We start from the raw sequence: 21,025 nt of genomic DNA, 5'->3' as shown, positions 1-21,025 counted from the left end.
AAAAAAAATATTCCTAAGGTCACGACTTGACTTAAGCGGTAATGTGTTGAAAATGACCAATCACAGGAGCGGAGAAATCTGACATTTGATCCCCGCCTCCAAAGTCTCAAAAGTCAACTTGACGAGCGAGCAGGGGTTGAGCAGTTGAGAGGGCATATAGAGATGGTTGAGCGAGCGCTACTCAGCGCCGTTCTCGCGAGAGCGCATTTTTGCACGCGGATACTTTTCTGTGCGCTCGCGGTGCAGAAATGCTCCCTCGCGAGGATGATTTTCCTCGCGCGGATACTGTTCTGTGCGCTCATATCATGTGCGCGCGTCTTTTTTTATGTGCGCGAGATTTGACACTATTTAAATGCCATAGAGGTGTATTTGTTTGTTCAATTGCAAGAAGACTCGAAGTAGAATTCAATTCGGTGTTCACGCATCTGAGGGTGCTTTCACACCTGGCCCGTTGTTTCGGAACCTGGCGCGTTTCCCCCCTTAGCTCGGTTCGTTTGGGCATATGTGAATGCGGTAATCGCGCTCGGATCCGTGCTAAAACAATCGGTCCGAGATCGCCTGAACGAGGCGGTCTCGGCTCGATTGAAAACAAACTCTGTAGCGGTTCGGTTATTGCTCTTCTTCGTAGTAGGCGCATTTTAAAAATGTTTTCCCCATCAATCCTGGACTCCTGCTCAAAATGATAAATTAATATAACGACAGCTACAAAAAAAAACAAACAATAAGCCCGCAAAGCTGTTGTCGTTGCATCCTGATGGATGACAACCCTGACAGATAAGTGAAATCCCGGAAAATAACCCGTGGAACTTTGACCAATGAGAGAACAGTTTACTTGCGCGTGACTTGTATTAACAAATTTGGTCCGTTTAGAAACTTTGCCGTTTGAAAGCGAACCGCACCAAGAATAAAAAGCAACATTGTAATAATTTGAATCCCTGTTTCGGAACAAAGCAATCGATCTACAGGTGTGAAAGCACCCTGAGATGCGCTCTCGGTGTGCGCACCGAACACAGTGCGCAAGTACTTAGTTGAGCTATGTCACATCTACTTGTTTTAATTGACAAGGCTTAAAAGCATGTGCCAATGATCAGCTTTCATGACAACATGCAGCAGTGGCCCATTAACAGTCCTGAGCCGTGGGCCCCTATAATCGTCACCACTTTTCACCCCACTAGCGACGGCCCTGTTTAAAATTTACATTTAATTTTTCAATTTTTTATTTTGTAATATTATTATTATTATTATTATTACCAATGCTCTGTAACAAAGGTATTATTATATAATACTGGATTATTTAAAATTATTACAGGCTCCGTAGTGAACGTGGTGACGTCATCACATTTTGATCAGCATTGATGCGTCAAAAGAAACCTATGCATTTTGTTCCTCTGAGCAAAACAAATAACTAAATAGACCTGTTTTTCACTGAAAAGCATCTATAATAATATTGTAATGAATGCCTATAACTTGCTTGGGAAATGTTATACTGTATGTAGACAAAATTTTATTTGGAAGTGTAAAACACACACCAATGAAAATAGTCAGGATTAAGCCATCACACACATGTTTTTATAATATCAAAATCATTCTGTCATTACATGTTTATGACTGATGTGAAGTGTATACTGTGTTTTTGTTCACAAGTGAAGACATACGGCCACACACTAACCACACAACAACAAAAAAAAACACAGAAAGTGAAGAAATGGGGAACCTGCTCTTGTGGACCTTCACTGTACTTCACTGTCGATATATTGATCTGGTTGGCTGGCAGGTCGATCAATGTCAAAAGGGAGCGCTGTGCTTTGAAGCTAATCTAAGAGCTGAATTCTCATGCTCAGATTCTTAAGCATTAAAAGACATTGAGCTTCAGATCAGCTTATAAAAGTAACACACAAACACACTCTAAATAATATACAGACTTAAATATGATGGATTGATTTCACAATTGAATGCATTCATGAATGTGACCGGAGTTAAGATGCATCGTATGGCATGTGTTTGTGCAGTGCTTTTGTTTGATTTATGCCACAGCAGAGGTTCTGTTGTGGAAGAGGATGTATAGGTTATTAGGATCAAAGTTGCACAGAACAAGAAGTCACTGAATCCAGTGATCCACAGCATGCACCCCTGCATGCATGAACACACACAGACACACACCCAGCCAGCCAGAGTGCATTCATCCATGCACATACACACACACACACACACACACACACACACACACATACACACACGAGACAGTTCAGATATTACATATAGCATCACATTGAACACATTAACATCACATATATATATATATATTTTAAATTATTTTCCATATTTTATCTACACCTTGTTTACATCTATTATCAACATCTTAACAGCACCATGGAAATGTCATGAAATCAAAAACCCTCCCCTCGAAATCACAAGTGGTCATTTCTCACATTTTTCAAAGTGATGCCTTTGAAATGTAAATGTTATTGCCAGTTCTGTCTCCCTTATCTCATTTTCTTTCATGGCTCCCATCAGCTCATCCTCAGCAGCTAATAATGTAAAAGTTGAGATTTTTATCCTACAGTATGAACTTAACATGACAGATGTTGACGTTTTACTGTCATGAATACATATTTTCACATCATTGCAGAAATATTGTTATGATGTTGCTAGCTGGTCCCCTGGTACAACATATGTCAGTCATCAAAATTATCTTTCAAAGGAAAGTGTTCTTTCTTCACAATCATTCATGGTACTTAACAATTGGTATTTCTTAACAATTTCTTGAAAATGTAATTTTGTTTACATTTTTGGCCATTAAAGTTTTTTTTTATATATATATATACTCTTTTTTTCTAATTAAGGTGTTCTGAATACATAATTTGAATGCTTACCTAAAATGTCCCACAGACATTGCAATTTTATTTTTATTTATTAATTTGAATTTGAATTTTTAAATTTTTATTTTTTTGTAATGAAATAATGACGTTTTGGAGCTTCTTGAAGAAAGTTTTAATGCTAGAGCATACATGAAAGACTACTTATTTTCATAATGTTTTATTTTGGTTGCATTTTTATTATTATTATTATTATTATTATTATTATTATTATTATTACGTTAGGTATGTTCTAACATGTACCTAACAACCCTACCTAACCTCAACCAAACTGCAATGTTGTGAATGAGATGCGAGGTTGTAAGATCAGTTTCACTGTGCTCTGTTTCTTTTTCCTTCTTCCTGTCTTATTTTTTCTTTTATTATACAGGATCCTATAATCAGTTTCTGTCTTTGCTGTGTTTGTTTCAGGACAGTCCTCTGGTCTTACAGTCAGACCGCAATGTGACGGTGAATGCACGAAATAACCTTGGCCAGCTGACAGGACAGCTCACTGTGGGTGAGTGGCATTTTTAAACTAGATTTTTACGGACATGTCACCTGAATTCACACTCTCTCTTTTCACAGCGGGCCTTTTCATTTACAGCTGATGTGTTTTTCATACATTCATCTATTCTCCATTTATTATTTGAGATACTACAATATTTCCATTTGTGGAACTCCTACAGTGTTGCTCTAAAAACCTTATTTTTTTATTTTTATTTGTATTTATTTATTTTTGGAACTTCTTTGGCATCCTAACTGCCATCTGTTCATTTACATGAAAGTAGTTAATCGAATTTGAATAAGGAAAAGACTCTTTGTGTTGACAATTTCAGAATTCATCATTGTTAATAAGTTGCTGGCACACATAAAATAAATTGTAGTTGCTTTTACTTAATTACCTAAATGGCATTTTAGTAAATTACACCCTGAAGGGATTTTGGGCCTAGATTTATTTTCTTCCATTTTTTTTATTTTTATGGATTGCAATATATTCAGAGATTAAATTGGAAGAAAACTAAAATCTTACACCAGCTGTTACAGTTATGTAGGTTTTGTTTCAGGTGTCTTATCTTTTGTCTGGCTTCCCTAATTGTGTCCAGGTATTTTCTATAAAGGTCATCATTTCTTCTAAAGTTAAATCCTTTATTGTTTATTTTTTTCATTTTTTAAGTATATTTTTATGTGCATTTTTAATTCACAGTGTTTTGTTTCCTGAGATTTCACTCTTGTATCTTTCATTTGATTTTTGAAAATTAAGTTACACTTATATCCCAAAACCTATTAGACTCCATTTTAGACTCTACGAGACCCAAAGTGTTACACCTACCTCCCAAAAAAGTACAATTACCTATGTTGATGCTGCTCTTTTGAACTTTCTATACATCAAAGAATCCTGGGGGAAAAAAGTAGCACAGTTTTCAACATTGAAAATTAATACATACATACATACATACATAACTTAAGCACCATCTGCATATTGAAATGACTTGTGAAGGATCATGTGACACTGAAGACTGAATCAATGTCTGCTGAAAATCAGCTTTTCCATCACAGGAATAAAATATATTTTAAAATAAGTTATTGTTTTAAATTGCAATAATATTATTGTTTACTGTGTTTTTGATCAAATACATGAATGGATTGGATTGAGAAACAATTTCCAGATAGTTCTGGTTCAGTTTAAACATATATATATAATGCATGGTACTGTACATCACAGTAACTCATGCACATTTATGCAGAAAAACCCCATTGCACTAATCCTGCAGTCTTGTGTTTTCGTTCTCAGTTGGTGCTCAGTTTCACCATCACATTTCAAAAGACAGCAGGCTGCATTCTGGGGCCGGCTGCCCGCCAGGCTCAGGGCCTCCATCAATTACTGCTCTATCTCAATGCAGCCACAGGGGTTTCTGGAGTCCCTGTGCTTTCTGGTGTTTTCCAGTGAATCCTCTTCCCTTGTCAGGGATTTTTTTCCACTCCAGGGTATGCAAGGCAGAGTTTATGTTTGTGTGTGTATAAAAAGAGCTACCTGACTCAAACTAGCTGTAAGATCAGAACAGAAGCAACCACCCCTAAAGCCAGAAGAAGTAGATGCTCTCCCTCACTACGGCAGATCACAGCTTTACTGTGCAAAGGAAAACGGAGAAAGCAACAACCGCACACATGGTTTCCCTGTATTACTAACAGGCAGCAAAGAAATACTGAAACTTTTTTTTTTTTCTACTGATTGTGGCTGTTTTATGTGGGTTAGTGTTGATTTGACAGGATTTGGCAAAATTCAGATTTGGATAATTGGCTCATATTTATGAATTACAGTAAAGAGAAAACCAATAGGCATTCTAATAAATGGAGTGTTCTTTGACCCTGGTTCATAAAATTTGTCACAAAACTGCACGGAGACATGAAGGCTGAGGATCCAAGTGCAGTAGTTTATTAGAGAGATAATCCACAATCATAGTCAAAACAGGCATGAGGTCAAACACAATAAGCAGTCCAAACAATGACCGAATTCAGGGCTGAGGCAAACAGAGTAATCCAGATAAACAGGCAGAATATCAAGAACCAGGAAAACAAAACACAAAAGAACCAGAATAAAAGGCTGCAGCTGTGACACATGCAAGACTTCGCCATGAATGACAAAATGAACTGGGCTTAAACAGGGTGAGCAGACAGGGTTAACGAGACACAGGTGCAAACAATGAGTGCTGATGAGTCGGGGCAAAGGATTATGGGAAATGAAGTCCAAGACTGAGTAACAGAGGTATGGGATGGAGTGCCCTCTGGTGGTTATGATGGGCACTCCAGCTGGTGATCGTGACAATTTTATTTTATTTTATTTTATACAATCATTCCACTCCAGCTCAACTCTGGGTTTCCTAATTTAGGGGTGTTTAAACAACACTGTTGGTCAACTAAAAACGGAAAACGTTTAATGCGTTTTAGCCATTTTGGTCATTCAAACTTTTGAAAACAGGTTTCAAAGCGCAAGTTATCATCTCCGTGTAAACAGCAAAACGTGAATTTGTGAAAACGGGGACGTCATGCACATGCGTATTACGTGTTCAGTCTATAGAAATGTGCGCAGAAGTGTAGTGTTTCTTTACAAAGTACCATTGCCAACTACAGGCCTGGCATGCATTATGCAGTGTTTTCAGTCGTTTTCGCAGATCTGTGTGAATGGGGATCATTTTCACATCTTTGTCGTCTATACACAAAACTTTTCCATTTTTAGTACATAGTTGTTGTGTAAACATACCCTAAGTTTTCCTCATTCATTCACTGGTGCGAAGAATCTGAACTGTCTGTTGTATAAAACATATCCTGGTCTTTTCAGCTTGGAAATGCTGTATTAATGTTCAGATATGCCTTTAGAAATTGAAGAACCTGATTCTAAATATAGCAGATCCGCTTTCCTAGCAAAAACACAGCAGGCATTATCTGACTCTTATGGTCTCTTTAATGATAAATGCATGATTTTAAATTAAATCTCAGGCTATTTGTGCTCCATGAAGCTTTATTAAGTACACGGCAGGACTAGAAATTAACCAGTATCAATGAAAGTGATAAAAATGTCCCAGATATGTAATGTTTGGGGGCAAAAGTCGCTTCCCATAGAGACTTCCTCTGTTCTATTCAGACTCATTATTTTTTCACTATTGATTTAGCACCTCTGCAGTCAGTTTGCTTACGTATAGCTGTCAGATATTCAGTCTCAGAGGGTGGTGTTGTTTATTGTGTAGCTGATATAAAATATTTTTCTAAATATTTTTTTTATATTTATTTATTTGACGCATTTGACATTAAATGATGCTAAATGATGAAGGTGAAAAATCATAATAAGGTTAAAATAAAACTTGTGAAATAAAAATGCTGTGTGAATTTACTTCTACACTGAGGGTTTGTTACCAGTTTGGAGTCTCATAACACTCTCACCAATGTGCCCTCTATATCCTCTCTTTGACATTCACCCACTCTGCAGGGTCATTGCCTTTAGGCTGTCTTTGCTCTCTTGACATTGACTGAACATTTAGGGAATATCATCATCAGCTTCTAAACAGGCAGCAAAGTTATTCTGTATCCCCTCTCGCTTGCACACTCTGTTTGCTGTTTGTTTCCCTCCTCTCCTTGTTCTCTCGTCCCTGAACCCACTCGCTGCAAGAACATTAATCTTCAAACAGAAATTGTATGGAGGTGCTGAGAGCCAGAGAGCTGGGCTGTCCTCTGATAGCTTGGCCCAGGAGTGCAGAGATCTCTGTTTGTATAATATGGCCCATAAGTTCAGGTGATTGATGCACCGTTGCGTTGTGGTGAGCGTGAAGCGGGAGCCCTGCGATCATGACTTTATCCTGTGTTCATAAGGGAGTCGCTTAAATATCTGAGAGCTGCAATCTGTCATAGTCTTTGTGGCTTTAGGCCCAAGGTTCTCAACCTTGGGTCACAAACCAAAATGGGGTCACCGGAACTGCAGATGGGGTTGTAGGAAATTTATATGAACTGCAAATTATTTAGGGAATATATTTCTTCAACTTAGGGCACTACTTACCAGGGCTTGACATACCTTGATATACCCTTTTTGGTAACACTTTATTTTAAGGTGTCCCTGTTACACATGTTACATGTACTTACTATTAGAATAACAATTAATTATGCATAATTACATGCAAGTAACCCAAAGCCAAACCCAAATCCTAACCCTAACCATATAGTAAGTCCATGTAGTTAATTAATATTACTCAGTACTTAAATGTATAATTACACTGTAACAAGGACACCTTAAAATAAAGTGTAACCCCTTTTTTATATTTATATATTTAAAACTGTTTTGGAAACTTTTTATGCCTTCATCAAAACTGTTTTTGACTTATGCATACATTTTATTGTTTTACCCTTGTTCAATGAAAATCCATCATAAAATATCAATTACATAAAACACAATATATGAAATTAGCTTTAGAAAGACAAAACAATTAGTTTTTCTAATTATATATTCCAATATTCCAAAAGCATTAGATATCACACATACAAATGTTGGATGTTGTTATTATACATATATACACAGTACTGTTCAAAAGATACAGCAAAGCTTTGTACATTGGTATACAAAATCAAATAATCTGTTATTTTGAACCTTCTATTCATCAGAGAATCCTAAAAAAAAAGTATCAAAGTTTACACAAAAATATTAGGCAGCACAACCATGTTGTGTCAACTTTGAAAATAATAAAAAGAAAAATGATATTAATAGCAATCAGCTTATTGCCATTATTATTGTTCTCTATTAATAATTTCAAAATCTAATAAAATAGTTATAAATTGAAATATTTCCCAATATTCATTTTTACTGTTTTTTTTTTTTTTTTAATGCAACCTTGGTGAACATAAGAGACTTCTTTCAAAAACATAATCTTACAGTAAAATTTGTGAAGAGTGAATGGTGTCTGAAGAGTCACAAGAATTTTGGAACCTTAAAAAGTAGGTTAAGAACCTAAAAATTCCCTAGATTGACCTTTTAGGGCATCCTCACCTTGTGACCTTCCAGAGTTGTGTGTTTCGGGTAAATGGCAGTCTGAAATAATGCTCCTCATGACCTTCTTGCAGGAACGCTGCATTGCTAAATTATTAGGCAGCAGGATTTAGTTGGAGGTGTTGATGGGATGTGTGCTGGGAGTGAGCTGGTGATGAAATGCAGCATCAAACTTGTGCTGTCAGATCTTGTTTTCACTCTCTCTCTCCATCCCTCCATCCTTCTCCGCTAACCCGAGGCACCCTGCTGATCGCCACGAGGTCCCTGCGCAGATGACTGAAAATGAGGGACAGGAAAGTAATCTGTGCATGGGCTGTTCTCACGCTCAGACTCCTGCTGTGAGCTTGTCTCTACTCTGAACACTTCCTCCAGAGGCCAAACAACTGAGAGGACATTGAGGGAACACAGCATCTGTTTTTTGTCTTATTGACTTTTCATTTTTAGAAGTGTAAACTGCATAATGAATGGCTTCACCGCTTTGAGAGAGTGGGATATAATTTCATTAGCGCTCGGTGACAGAGAGGACATGAGCGAGAGATGCTCAGGGGGCGGACAAGGACAACAGGAAGACACGTGTGTGATGGTGGGGATTCAGGTGTGGCACGGGGACGCTGCCAGTATCCTTTACCACAATCCTTTCGAAAAATGTTAGCAATTAGCATTTATTATTAATTTTAAAGGCAATTAGTTGTCATGAAAAATTCAGCCTGCCCATTAAATTGAGTTTCTATTGGCTGAAATAGCTTAATGAGATAATAAGTACTCTATTTAGACAGATAAAAAATCCTAAAAAAATTGCTTTTAATGTTTGTCATCTGACTGTTATTATGACTATGAATGACTTGTCAGTTATGCTAATATAATAGTAAATGACCAGACATATAGATTGTGAAATTATAGTTATCGTAACATGCCAGTTCAATCAGAAACATATACACTAAAAAATAATCTGTTAAATGAATGGGAAAAAACAGCAACTGGTTGCCTCCCAAAAATAAAAATAAATAAAAATAGGAATCAGCTTATTGCCATTATTATTGTTCTCTATTAATAATTTCAAAATCTAATAAAATAGTTATAAATTGAAATATTTCCCAATATTCATTTTTACTGTTTTTTTTTTTTTTTAATGCAACCTTGGTGAACATAAGAGACTTCTTTCAAAAACATAATCTTACAGTAAAATTTGTGAAGAGTGAATGGTGTCTGAAGAGTCACAAGAATTTTGGAACCTTAAAAAGTAGGTTAAGAACCTAAAAATTCCCTAGATTGACCTTTTAGGGCATCCTCACCTTGTGACCTTCCAGAGTTGTGTGTTTCGGGTAAATGGCAGTCTGAAATAATGCTCCTCATGACCTTCTTGCAGGAACGCTGCATTGCTAAATTATTAGGCAGCAGGATTTAGTTGGAGGTGTTGATGGGATGTGTGCTGGGAGTGAGCTGGTGATGAAATGCAGCATCAAACTTGTGCTGTCAGATCTTGTTTTCACTCTCTCTCTCCATCCCTCCATCCTTCTCCGCTAACCCGAGGCACCCTGCTGATCGCCACGAGGTCCCTGCGCAGATGACTGAAAATGAGGGACAGGAAAGTAATCTGTGCATGGGCTGTTCTCACGCTCAGACTCCTGCTGTGAGCTTGTCTCTACTCTGAACACTTCCTCCAGAGGCCAAACAACTGAGAGGACATTGAGGGAACACAGCATCTGTTTTTTGTCTTATTGACTTTTCATTTTTAGAAGTGTAAACTGCATAATGAATGGCTTCACCGCTTTGAGAGAGTGGGATATAATTTCATTAGCGCTCGGTGACAGAGAGGACATGAGCGAGAGATGCTCAGGGGGCGGACAAGGACAACAGGAAGACACGTGTGTGATGGTGGGGATTCAGGTGTGGCACGGGGACGCTGCCAGTATCCTTTACCACAATCCTTTCGAAAAATGTTAGCAATTAGCATTTATTATTAATTTTAAAGGCAATTAGTTGTCATGAAAAATTCAGCCTGCCCATTAAATTGAGTTTCTATTGGCTGAAATAGCTTAATGAGATAATAAGTACTCTATTTAGACAGATAAAAAATCCTAAAAAAATTGCTTTTAATGTTTGTCATCTGACTGTTATTATGACTATGAATGACTTGTCAGTTATGCTAATATAATAGTAAATGACCAGACATATAGATTGTGAAATTATAGTTATCGTAACATGCCAGTTCAATCAGAAACATATACACTAAAAAATAATCTGTTAAATGAATGGGAAAAAACAGCAACTGGTTGCCTCCCAAAAATAAAAATAAATAAATACACACATACATACATACATACATACATACATACATACATACATGGTGACTGTATATTTTACAACTTATAACTATTTCATTGAGTGATATAATATTAATATCCTTTTACTGTTTTTTACTGTAAATTATACAGTAATTAACAGTTTTTCCTTACAAAAACCATCAATTTGACAGTATTTTACATTCAAATTATATAAAATGCAATGTTAAACCATTTACAGGTTTTTGCACCGGATGATAAGGTAACTAATTAACAGGTTTTTACTGTAGCTTTTTTTTCTGTAAAATGTATAAACATTATATAAACAGCTATTTAAACACCTAGTGTACCAGTTTGGCACACCGCTAGCCAGTTAGTCTGTTAAATTACTGTATACATTTTTTATAAATATTATGGGGTTTTGATTAGGTATTACAAATTGCGTTCTACTCTAAATGAACTCAACGAACCCAACCGAAATGTTCTTGAAAGTGGCATCTACCAACAGGGGCTAACAATATCAAGCTAACCAGCCAAACATGGACCGGTGGTTGACTCTGCTAAATTGCTGTTTAATACTTTACATCGACATGACATTAAAAAGGTGCACACATAGTGATTTGCTTGGTGCATTTAATCTCTTCAAGGACAAACATTCTAGATGATATGTCATCAGAATAAGTTACATATGTATGTATTTGAATTTCATTTAGTCAAGGAGAGCTCAACGTATTATTATTTCAAAAGGTTTTACTCCATTGCATCCACTGCAATCCATAAGGGTACCTAATTTAAATATAGATATACCTGGAAATTTCAAAAACAGCCACCTGAAAGTGCTCAAGTCACCAATTATACGTTCCACAGCACCAAAAATCCAGTGATTTCAGTGATTAGTTCCAAGTAATTAATCATGATAAGAATACCTTGGTAAAGTGTGCATGCATGTAGAGGAACGTTTAGAAATTTAATGTGCTGTTTTATGTTGTGTAATTTAGCCAGAATAAATTGCTAGTTTTAAATGAATATCATCATTTGCAATGCCACATTACCACTTGGAGGAAGTGAGCTTAAACTCTCCAAAGAGAGAGAGAGAGATAGAGAAAAACTATCTAAAGGACATATGGAGATTAATGCATACAAATACACGCATCAGTCTTCAGGGCTGTGTTTGCTGATTATGACAACAGCTCTGATTATTTGTCTCTTTACACTGTCCACAAGCCACACCCAGACACATGCACACACACACACACCCACTGATTAATGCAGGTGTTCAAAATTCACCCATTTCACCTTTTTATTGATGAGGATTATCCGGTTTGGAAAAATAATTTATCTTTGCTACTTATTTTTTATTTATTTTATTTTGTTGCCGTTATTTTGTGCACCATTTCTCTACATTAATACAGAGCCCTTACATTATAATTGTTTTTGATTGACTGACTGACTGACTGACTGAAAAAAAGGATGTGGACATTTCTTTGGCTTGCATCAGCAGAGGTTGTTTACTCATAAGGTCAGATTAGAACCTCCAAGCAATTCAGATCAGAAGCTCCACGTTTTATATAACAGCATTTTGCACAGATGTTCAACCTCATCCAAGCCCAGCTGTTAACCTCTAAACCTCTTGCTGTAGCTGGAATGATAATAAAGCAGTGTATTTACAGCACATTTTTATCTGACTATAAGGGGTATTTTTAAACAAGGGTTTTCAAACCCTTTTCAAACCCTTCTATGGCTGAATCACAGCCATGCTGATGTAGAGAGATATCACACATGTGATATTGCTCATATATTATATTTAAAAATATTTTTATTTTTAACACTATTATTTCTGTAAATGTTTCCACTGACCCCCCAGCACTCCTTGACTCCAGTTTGAAAACCCCTTGTTGTATGAAATGCTGTAGTATCGCAAAACCTTTGTGACGCCACCTTTATAATGCATTTCCATCCTATTCTATGAAAGGCTTTGACTGATCACGCTCAATGCTTTCCTCAAGGTAATTTTTTAATTCAACTGACACATTTAACAAATGTCAGTTTTTTTTACACTATTTGTGAAATTTAACAAGCATCTCTTCATTTTAACACCATCTGGTTTTCCACAGCAAGTTTTTTTTGCCATTTCACTCCAAGGGAAAGTTTCAATTTCCTCCAACCTCAAAACAACCATTAATCATTATTCCTCAGTTTTAATGAGAGGTAAATCAGTATCAATTAATATTCAAGAGCACGTCATTAATATCCAGTGCACATCATTTCTCATTTAAATCACCTGGATGAGAGGCTCTGTGAGATCCGTGAGGTGGTGCAGTCTGGATGGCTTTATGAAAGTGAGGATGTCCTTGTCCAAATAATGAGTATTTACTCCTTACATGTACATTCACTGAGAACAATCACTGAAGTAATCAAGCACTCAAACCTTGAGCTCTTGAAGCACGCAAACATTAAATGTGATGCAAACGAATATGAGGTAATAACCTGTTGTGAACAACATGGCTTTAATTATGAATTAATGAGGTCTAATATACATTTTATTTAATGTGTAGGCTATATTTTGACCTAAGAAGCTTACATTTTTTTTTCATAATTGCAAGATCTTAATGTTTGGGCCACCAGAGATTTTTTGCACAAAATCGATCATGTGCAATTGTTAAATTAACCATATTTTTTCTTTAGTTTAGAATCTCTGCTTCCTGTTTCAGTGTGGCCATGTTAAATAAATATTTATTTTTAAATAATTTTTCAGTTCTTCGGGTGGATGCACAGACTGCTTAGTCTTTCTGATACGCCACAACCACACAAATCAAAACTTTCATTATCGTAGCTTTTTTTTCACTCGAAGGAAGAAAGAAAGAAGCAAATCTGTCCCTTTATAATCCTGTGGTGTGTTTCTGTCATGTCCTCTCTAAAGATGATCATGCTCTGTAGTTGATCTATGAGCAAATCTCTGGCCACCGCTGTGCAGTGATATGGTCAAGAGGAGATTAAAATATGAGTATAAATTAACAATTTATTAGCATTATCTCCTCTTGATCTCATCAGCATAATCAAATTTAGCCTTGCCCTATCCTCAAGCACATCTTTAATCACTATCCAACATAATTAATGGAAATTTGACTTTTTTTTTCAGTTATTTCTTCCTTAAAATATATCAAATGATGTGGGACTTTCACTGATATGCAACAGATCGTCATAATTATAAGAGAAAAGAATGCAAAGCAATTAATTAATGAACATGTTTCTTTTTTATATATATTTAACATAATCCAACACCAAATCTCTTTGTATTAAAAAAAAGTAACTTCAGGATCTGGAGATGTGCTCTACATTTTTTTTTTCTTTAGGTCTGTGAAATGATGTTTAAGCACAGCAGGAACAACAGCTTCAATCAACTGTTGATATGGGGCTCCTTCAGATGCCAAACTGAAATAAGTATGTCAGCTGTGCTTTTTGAGACATTGGACAAAACAGGCTACTGAACTGAAAATACAAAAGTTTGTAAAGAGAAATTAATTTGGTAAAATGATTAATTATTTTAAGTTAAATATATCAAATTACTTTTAAAATGGAAACGTTATTAATAAACTATTGGCAAGTTGAGCTTGTGAGAGGTGTTGTCATATATACAGTATTAATAATCTATATAACGTATAATAATATTACATCCAAAAGGTGGATAGTAAATATAAAGAAAGCCATGTTTGAAAAGTTGCCTAAATTAAATCCCAAAATTTGCGTTGTTATATTCTACTTTAATGAACTGCTCTCTTTGCCATAGGGTGCTTGGAGAAAGGGCAGGGTGTCATACATTATAGTACAAACACTGAAAAAATGAGAGGACAGACAATGAATGCATGAAGAGGACTAGAAAGACAATAGAGGGTGGCAGAGAAAGGGGAGAGTGGGCTTTAGGAAAAAAGAGAAGTTTACTTTCTGTCACACACGCATAATGTGGGCAAACAAACAAAGCCAAGTTTGCTCTCCAAGGTCACCTAAGACATGGAAGATATGATAGCTGTGATAAATAATATAGTCAGTGAAGCCATTGCAGTGTTTGTTTGGGGCAGTGCATTAAAAGCTACTGAGATTCCAGTGACAGTGTAATTTATAGGCCAAGTCACGCTTAGTGAATAAAGTCAAGATCAGTCATTCACATCTCTCACATCAGCCTCCTGCGTGAAACAAACACAAAGTCCGCTCTTTCTCTAATTCATAATCATGCATCAGGGTCCAAATAAGAAAGGCTTTCCATAGTAAACTGCAACATAGAGGAATTTGTGGGATTATGTTGATATTATTGGTATTTATGTTGCTATTATTTCTAAGAACCTTTCCAATGAGTTTTTTTTTTTCCCTGCATAACATTGTATTTGGAACTCTTCCCACATGTTGTTAATTAGGGGCCAAGGCACCTCTTAGGCACCTCTTGCATCTGTTAGTTTTCTTCTTCTTCTTCTTCTTCTTCTTCTTCGTCTTCTTCTTCTTCTCTGGAAGTCTATGGCAGCCCATAGAACTGCTTGCGAGAAAGTTATGAAATTTGGCACACAGATAGAGGACAGTGTCAATATTAACCATGGCAAATTTGGAGTATCTATCTCAAACTCTCTAGCACCACCAAAAGGCCAAATTTGCACACATATTTCTGCTAATACCTTTTTAACCTTATGGTCTAAAAGCAATTCCCCCAACCCCCTCCCCCTTCCTTGGCTCATGCCGAGTCAAATTCATATACGCCATTTTATATTCAATTATTTGCTGCATACAACTTATTGGACAGTCTAAATTGTGTGTTTCGGGACAGTTTTTTTTTTTTTTTGGGTGCAAGAATTGGTTGAAAGATTCAGGTTCAGGTTGAAAGAATTTGTATTTCTATTTGGTACCTTTTTTAACTAGAGACATGTATTAATTAAGCATATTGTACAACTATTTCTATAATTTGACACTGTAGTAAGTCTTCAAACACTAATGAGCAGCAGCTCTAATTTTAACTCAGAAACCTGGTGAGCTTCCTTTTTTATCATTGTCAACACTGGCAGCTGTCTTCTAAGGCAGCATCATAATGGAAAATTAAATTCATTTAAATTAATCTATCTGTATGCATACAGCACTGAATAATAATAATAATATATTATTATTTGTATTATTACCTTCCACCATTATTTGTCATGTCCCCCTTGTCCATCACAAGAAGACCATTCCTGATTAGAGGTGATTTATGTGGGCTGCAAAGGTTAAAATATGTGTTAAGATCTTGTTTCTCAAGGCCTTATTCTTTCTTTATCTCTTTCTGTAGGCTCTGAGATGGTAGAAGCCCAGTGTCAGCGGTTCGAAGTGAGAAGTAGTGATGGTGAGACAGTTCTCTTCTCTGCTGATGAAGAGGAGATCAGTATTGGCACAGACAAACTGAGAGTCACAGGTACCACATACGCAAACACACTCACATATTCATCCATTTACACATGATCCGTGTACAAAAACTTACAGACAAGGGTATAAAACTGCCTCCCGTATGGAAGATATATATATATATCATATAGTCCCTTAAGTGTTATAGTTTATTTTAAATCTGGCCCATAAATCAATTTTCTGCTTTTTTTTGCATTTGCTTTGGCCTGTAATGTTATATCATACCGCAGTTTTCCTACTTGTTAGTAGCCTTATATCCATGTATTTTTCCACATGATTTATTACAGACTTAAAATACACATGTAGTTGCACATCTGTAAAAGACAACAAAGCTTGCATGCCCACATCTGTCAGAAAAGTTTGGTTACGCTCATCTACACCAGATGCCTGACATGTAAAACAAGCTCAATCCCATTATAATCAACTGAGCTGTCTGCAGCATTACAATGTGCTTTCAGTTGATGGACACACACTCTGTTTTTGACACGTTGCAACTAGTCGTGTCACTTAAAATTATTTTAAGTGGTGATGAAATTATTTCAAATAAAATAGCGAATGTGTGAATAGATTTCTATACATTTAGTTATTTTAATTTAAGTAACTTCGGACTGTTACATCAGAGCCAGGTCGATTTTGGTCTCTTAATAGGACCTGCTTGATGTACAAGGAGAAAATTGAAGTTGTTCAGGAATACAGTCAGGCATCATTAGTCCACTAAAACTGCAGAGCAGTAGGTGAGAGAGAGAGAGAGATGAGTCACTCCAAATGTGTGATATTACTTTTATACAACAGTTCAATAATATATGAATGCATCGGTAATTGTTCAGCATTACCCATTGATGTTTGGTCTTCATATTTTCAGCACAATGTGCTGGTTAATCTGAATTTTTTTTTTTTTTTGGGTGCAAGAATTGGTTGAAAGATTCAGGTTCAGGTTGAAAGAATTTGTATTTCTATTTGGTACCTTTTTTAACTAGAGACATGTATTAATTAAGCATATTGTACAACTATTTCTATAATTTGACACTGTAGTAAGTCTTCAAACACTAATGAGCAGCAGCTCTAATTTTAACTCAGAAACCTGGTGAGCTTCCTTTTTTATCATTGTCAACACTGGCAGCTGTCTTCTAAGGCAGCATCATAATGGAAAATTAAATTCATTTAAATTAATCTATCTGTATGCATACAGCACTGAATAATAATAATAATATATTATTATTTGTATTATTACCTTCCACCATTATTTGTCATGTCCCCCTTGTCCATCACAAGAAGACCATTCCTGATTAGAGGTGATTTATGTGGGCTGCAAAGGTTAAAATATGTGTTAAGATCTTGTTTCTCAAGGCCTTATTCTTTCTTTATCTCTTTCTGTAGGCTCTGAGATGGTAGAAGCCCAGTGTCAGCGGTTCGAAGTGAGAAGTAGTGATGGTGAGACAGTTCTCTTCTCTGCTGATGAAGAGGAGATCAGTATTGGCACAGACAAACTGAGAGTCACAGGTACCACATACGCAAACACACTCACATATTCATCCATTTACACATGATCCGTGTACAAAAACTTACAGACAAGGGTATAAAACTGCCTCCCGTATGGAAGATATATATATATATCATATAGTCCCTTAAGTGTTATAGTTTATTTTAAATCTGGCCCATAAATCAATTTTCTGCTTTTTTTTGCATTTGCTTTGGCCTGTAATGTTATATCATACCGCAGTTTTCCTACTTGTTAGTAGCCTTATATCCATGTATTTTTCCACATGATTTATTACAGACTTAAAATACACATGTAGTTGCACATCTGTAAAAGACAACAAAGCTTGCATGCCCACATCTGTCAGAAAAGTTTGGTTACGCTCATCTACACCAGATGCCTGACATGTAAAACAAGCTCAATCCCATTATAATCAACTGAGCTGTCTGCAGCATTACAATGTGCTTTCAGTTGATGGACACACACTCTGTTTTTGACACGTTGCAACTAGTCGTGTCACTTAAAATTATTTTAAGTGGTGATGAAATTATTTCAAATAAAATAGCGAATGTGTGAATAGATTTCTATACATTTAGTTATTTTAATTTAAGTAACTTCGGACTGTTACATCAGAGCCAGGTCGATTTTGGTCTCTTAATAGGACCTGCTTGATGTACAAGGAGAAAATTGAAGTTGTTCAGGAATACAGTCAGGCATCATTAGTCCACTAAAACTGCAGAGCAGTAGGTGAGAGAGAGAGAGAGATGAGTCACTCCAAATGTGTGATATTACTTTTATACAACAGTTCAATAATATATGAATGCATCGGTAATTGTTCAGCATTACCCATTGATGTTTGGTCTTCATATTTTCAGCACAATGTGCTGGTTAATCTGAAAGTGGTTTGGGACGTGAATTATGCATAGGGAAACCTTAAAGACATTGCTCTAAACGTGGACTTTAAGCTATGCAAATAGACCTCATGCCAGAGAGGGGCCATACCATGGCCACCTCCGACAGCATCGGCCAATCAAACCGCTGGATCTGAAAGGTGCCAACTTGCAAATCCCTCCTTCTCAGGGAAGAATAAAAGGTTCTCTTCAAGACAAAGAAATGTGCTAAGCTGTTGTAGCTACTACTGTAATTGCCCTAAGAGCTGCTAAGTTGTTCTAAGGAGAAACAAGGTAGATCTACAAGAAGTGAATCTGGGGAGATTGGAAACCGCAACAGCAACGGGGACCACAAGCTTAGTATCCCACATCGTCTCCACCAACGTCAGAATCGTCTCGTCAACTTTCAAGGCTCCTCCGTTTGCATGTTCCTAGGACCTTCTCGGTGCTCAGGACTTCATTGTTCATTAGTGCTTCGTGCTCAAGACGAATTGTGTTGAAACGAATCCAGCTCCTTTCTTCCCACTGCAACGTGGCCCAGATCAACAAGTGGAAGACGTCGCCGCTCAGACTCAGCATATGACCAGGCGGAACGTAACCTCTTCCCCAGAGACCCTTGGCATTAGTGTGTAATTTGCATTATATTTTATATAGCTGATGTCAGTTAATAACAAATGATCTCTCAATTTATTTGTTGAATCTTAATAAGGTTTACCTTATTACTTTCAGGAAACTTCAGTTTATCTTTCCATAAGATAATGCCCATAGTAACATCCAACTTGCATTTATCAATCTTTTACACTTTATCCATTCACTGTATCCATTTAGTAGTTGTTAGTTACTCTTATCTATCATTTTGTTAATAAAACCCCTTTTATTACAGTTGTATCTTGATAATACAGTAAGAGGCTCTACAAGTTAGCGATATCTCACAAATCATTCAGATTGCTCAGACTACAACTTCCTCCAATTTATGTAATTCTTATTTATTCGAAATCCTTACATGATTGTTCTTTACTGTCAAGGTGAAATTCTGAGCTAGGAATTCTTAGCTATTTTTTTTCCCCAGCATCCATTTTTTGGGCCAACATTTTACATTTTTAAGATTTAAATATTTGCATGCACCATATATACTAGAAACCTGTCTTTACATTGAAATGCAAATATATTGCTTCAAATAGATTTTACTCATGCGGGCCTCTCTCTCTCTTACACTTTCTTTTTTTCCTGTCTCTGTCTGAAACAGTGCATGCTGGGAGGTCAAGTGGAATAGTTAGAGGTCAGGGACAAAGAGGGCACATGCTCAGTAATTGGGCAGATCTGTCCATTACCTCTTTTCACAAAAATACATGTTAGAGAGAGGGATCAAGGGAGATAAATAGTGGTAGAGAGAGAGAAAGATAGACAGAGCATGCATAAATGGAAGTCTGCGGTTCTTCAGAGGTGAGACTGAAAGACTAAAATGTGTCAGAATCAAGAACTGCCCTGGGGAGAGAAAGAGAATGGAGAGAGAGAGTTAAGTGTTAAGGAATATTTCACACAAAAAATGAAATTTCTGTCATAATTTACTCACCATCATGTCTTTTAAAAACTTTATGACTTGGTCTCAAAAGGACATATATGTGAATTTACTGTGAATATTCTTCAAAACTTTTCTGTTTGTGTTCCATATAAGAAAGAAAAGAATATGTGTTTAAAATGACATGAAGATGAATAAATTAATGACAGAAGTTTGATTTTGAATGAACTGTTTCTTTAAACTATTCCGAGCATGATTGTGGGGAAAATGAAGAGGAATAAAATAAACTAGGACAGACTGAAACAAATTTAAAAAAGCAAGTATGGAAGAACAGCTTACTTTTATACTAATGAGAAGAACTCACTTAACCAGCACATTTTCAAGAAAAATTATGCTGTGAACTGGGGGACACTTCAAATGTTCCAGAAATACAGATCTAGAAAAACGCACTCCAGTCTACCGCTCTACAGCTCTTGTAATTTATCACTTGATGTTTCATACCTCTGCCTAGCCCAAGTTACTTTATTAGTAGTATAGAAGGTACAGTATAACAGAGCATTAGGTAGGATGTGAGGATTTGATAGACTAGATATATCAATTCCATCGTTTGGCTTCTTATGAACCCTGTTTACACCTGGTATTGACACCCTTCTCAGATGATACGATTTTGAGCCGAGTCAGATGTATGCAAAGTTTAAGGTTGGTAAGTTTTTTAAAGTTTTTTATTCACACCAAGACTGCATGTATTTGATGTCAAAACAACAGTAAACAGCAATTTTTTACATTTTAAAACAATATTTTTTTATTATTATTACTGCTATTTTAAATGGGTCGTATGATGCAATTTCAAGTTTTCCTTTCTCTTTGGAGTGTTACAAGCTGTTCGTGAATAGATAAGATCCCTAAAGTTGCAATGACTAAAGTCTCAAACCCAAAGAGATATTCTTTATAAAAGTTAAGGCTGGTCCACGCCCTCCTAAAACGCCTCGTTCAAACACGCCCCCACATGTCTACGTCACTGTGTGGGAAGATTTGCATAACGCCGCCCAAATGTTTA

The 21,025-nt window shown here is 36.3% G+C and overlaps 1 protein-coding gene across 1 annotated transcript in view; it reads left to right on the top strand.

Moving 5' to 3' along the window:
* Nucleotides 1–21,025, top strand: part of LOC107702328 (zeta-sarcoglycan-like) — a 189,711-nt gene that overhangs the window by 132,706 nt on the left and 35,980 nt on the right. The window contains exons 4-5 of the mRNA XM_016504608.1: nucleotides 3,288–3,375; nucleotides 15,970–16,092. Coding sequence (XP_016360094.1) covers nucleotides 3,288–3,375; nucleotides 15,970–16,092 — 211 coding nt within the window. The remainder of the gene's footprint in view (nucleotides 1–3,287; nucleotides 3,376–15,969; nucleotides 16,093–21,025) is intronic.

Source organism: Sinocyclocheilus anshuiensis, unplaced genomic scaffold (assembly GCF_001515605.1).
Source record: "Sinocyclocheilus anshuiensis isolate Anshui unplaced genomic scaffold, SAMN03320099.WGS_v1.1 scaffold86, whole genome shotgun sequence".
NCBI classification, from domain to species: domain Eukaryota; kingdom Metazoa; phylum Chordata; class Actinopteri; order Cypriniformes; family Cyprinidae; genus Sinocyclocheilus; species Sinocyclocheilus anshuiensis.
Note: the sequence above shows the minus strand (reverse complement) of the source record. Positions and strands in the feature narration are given on the sequence as shown.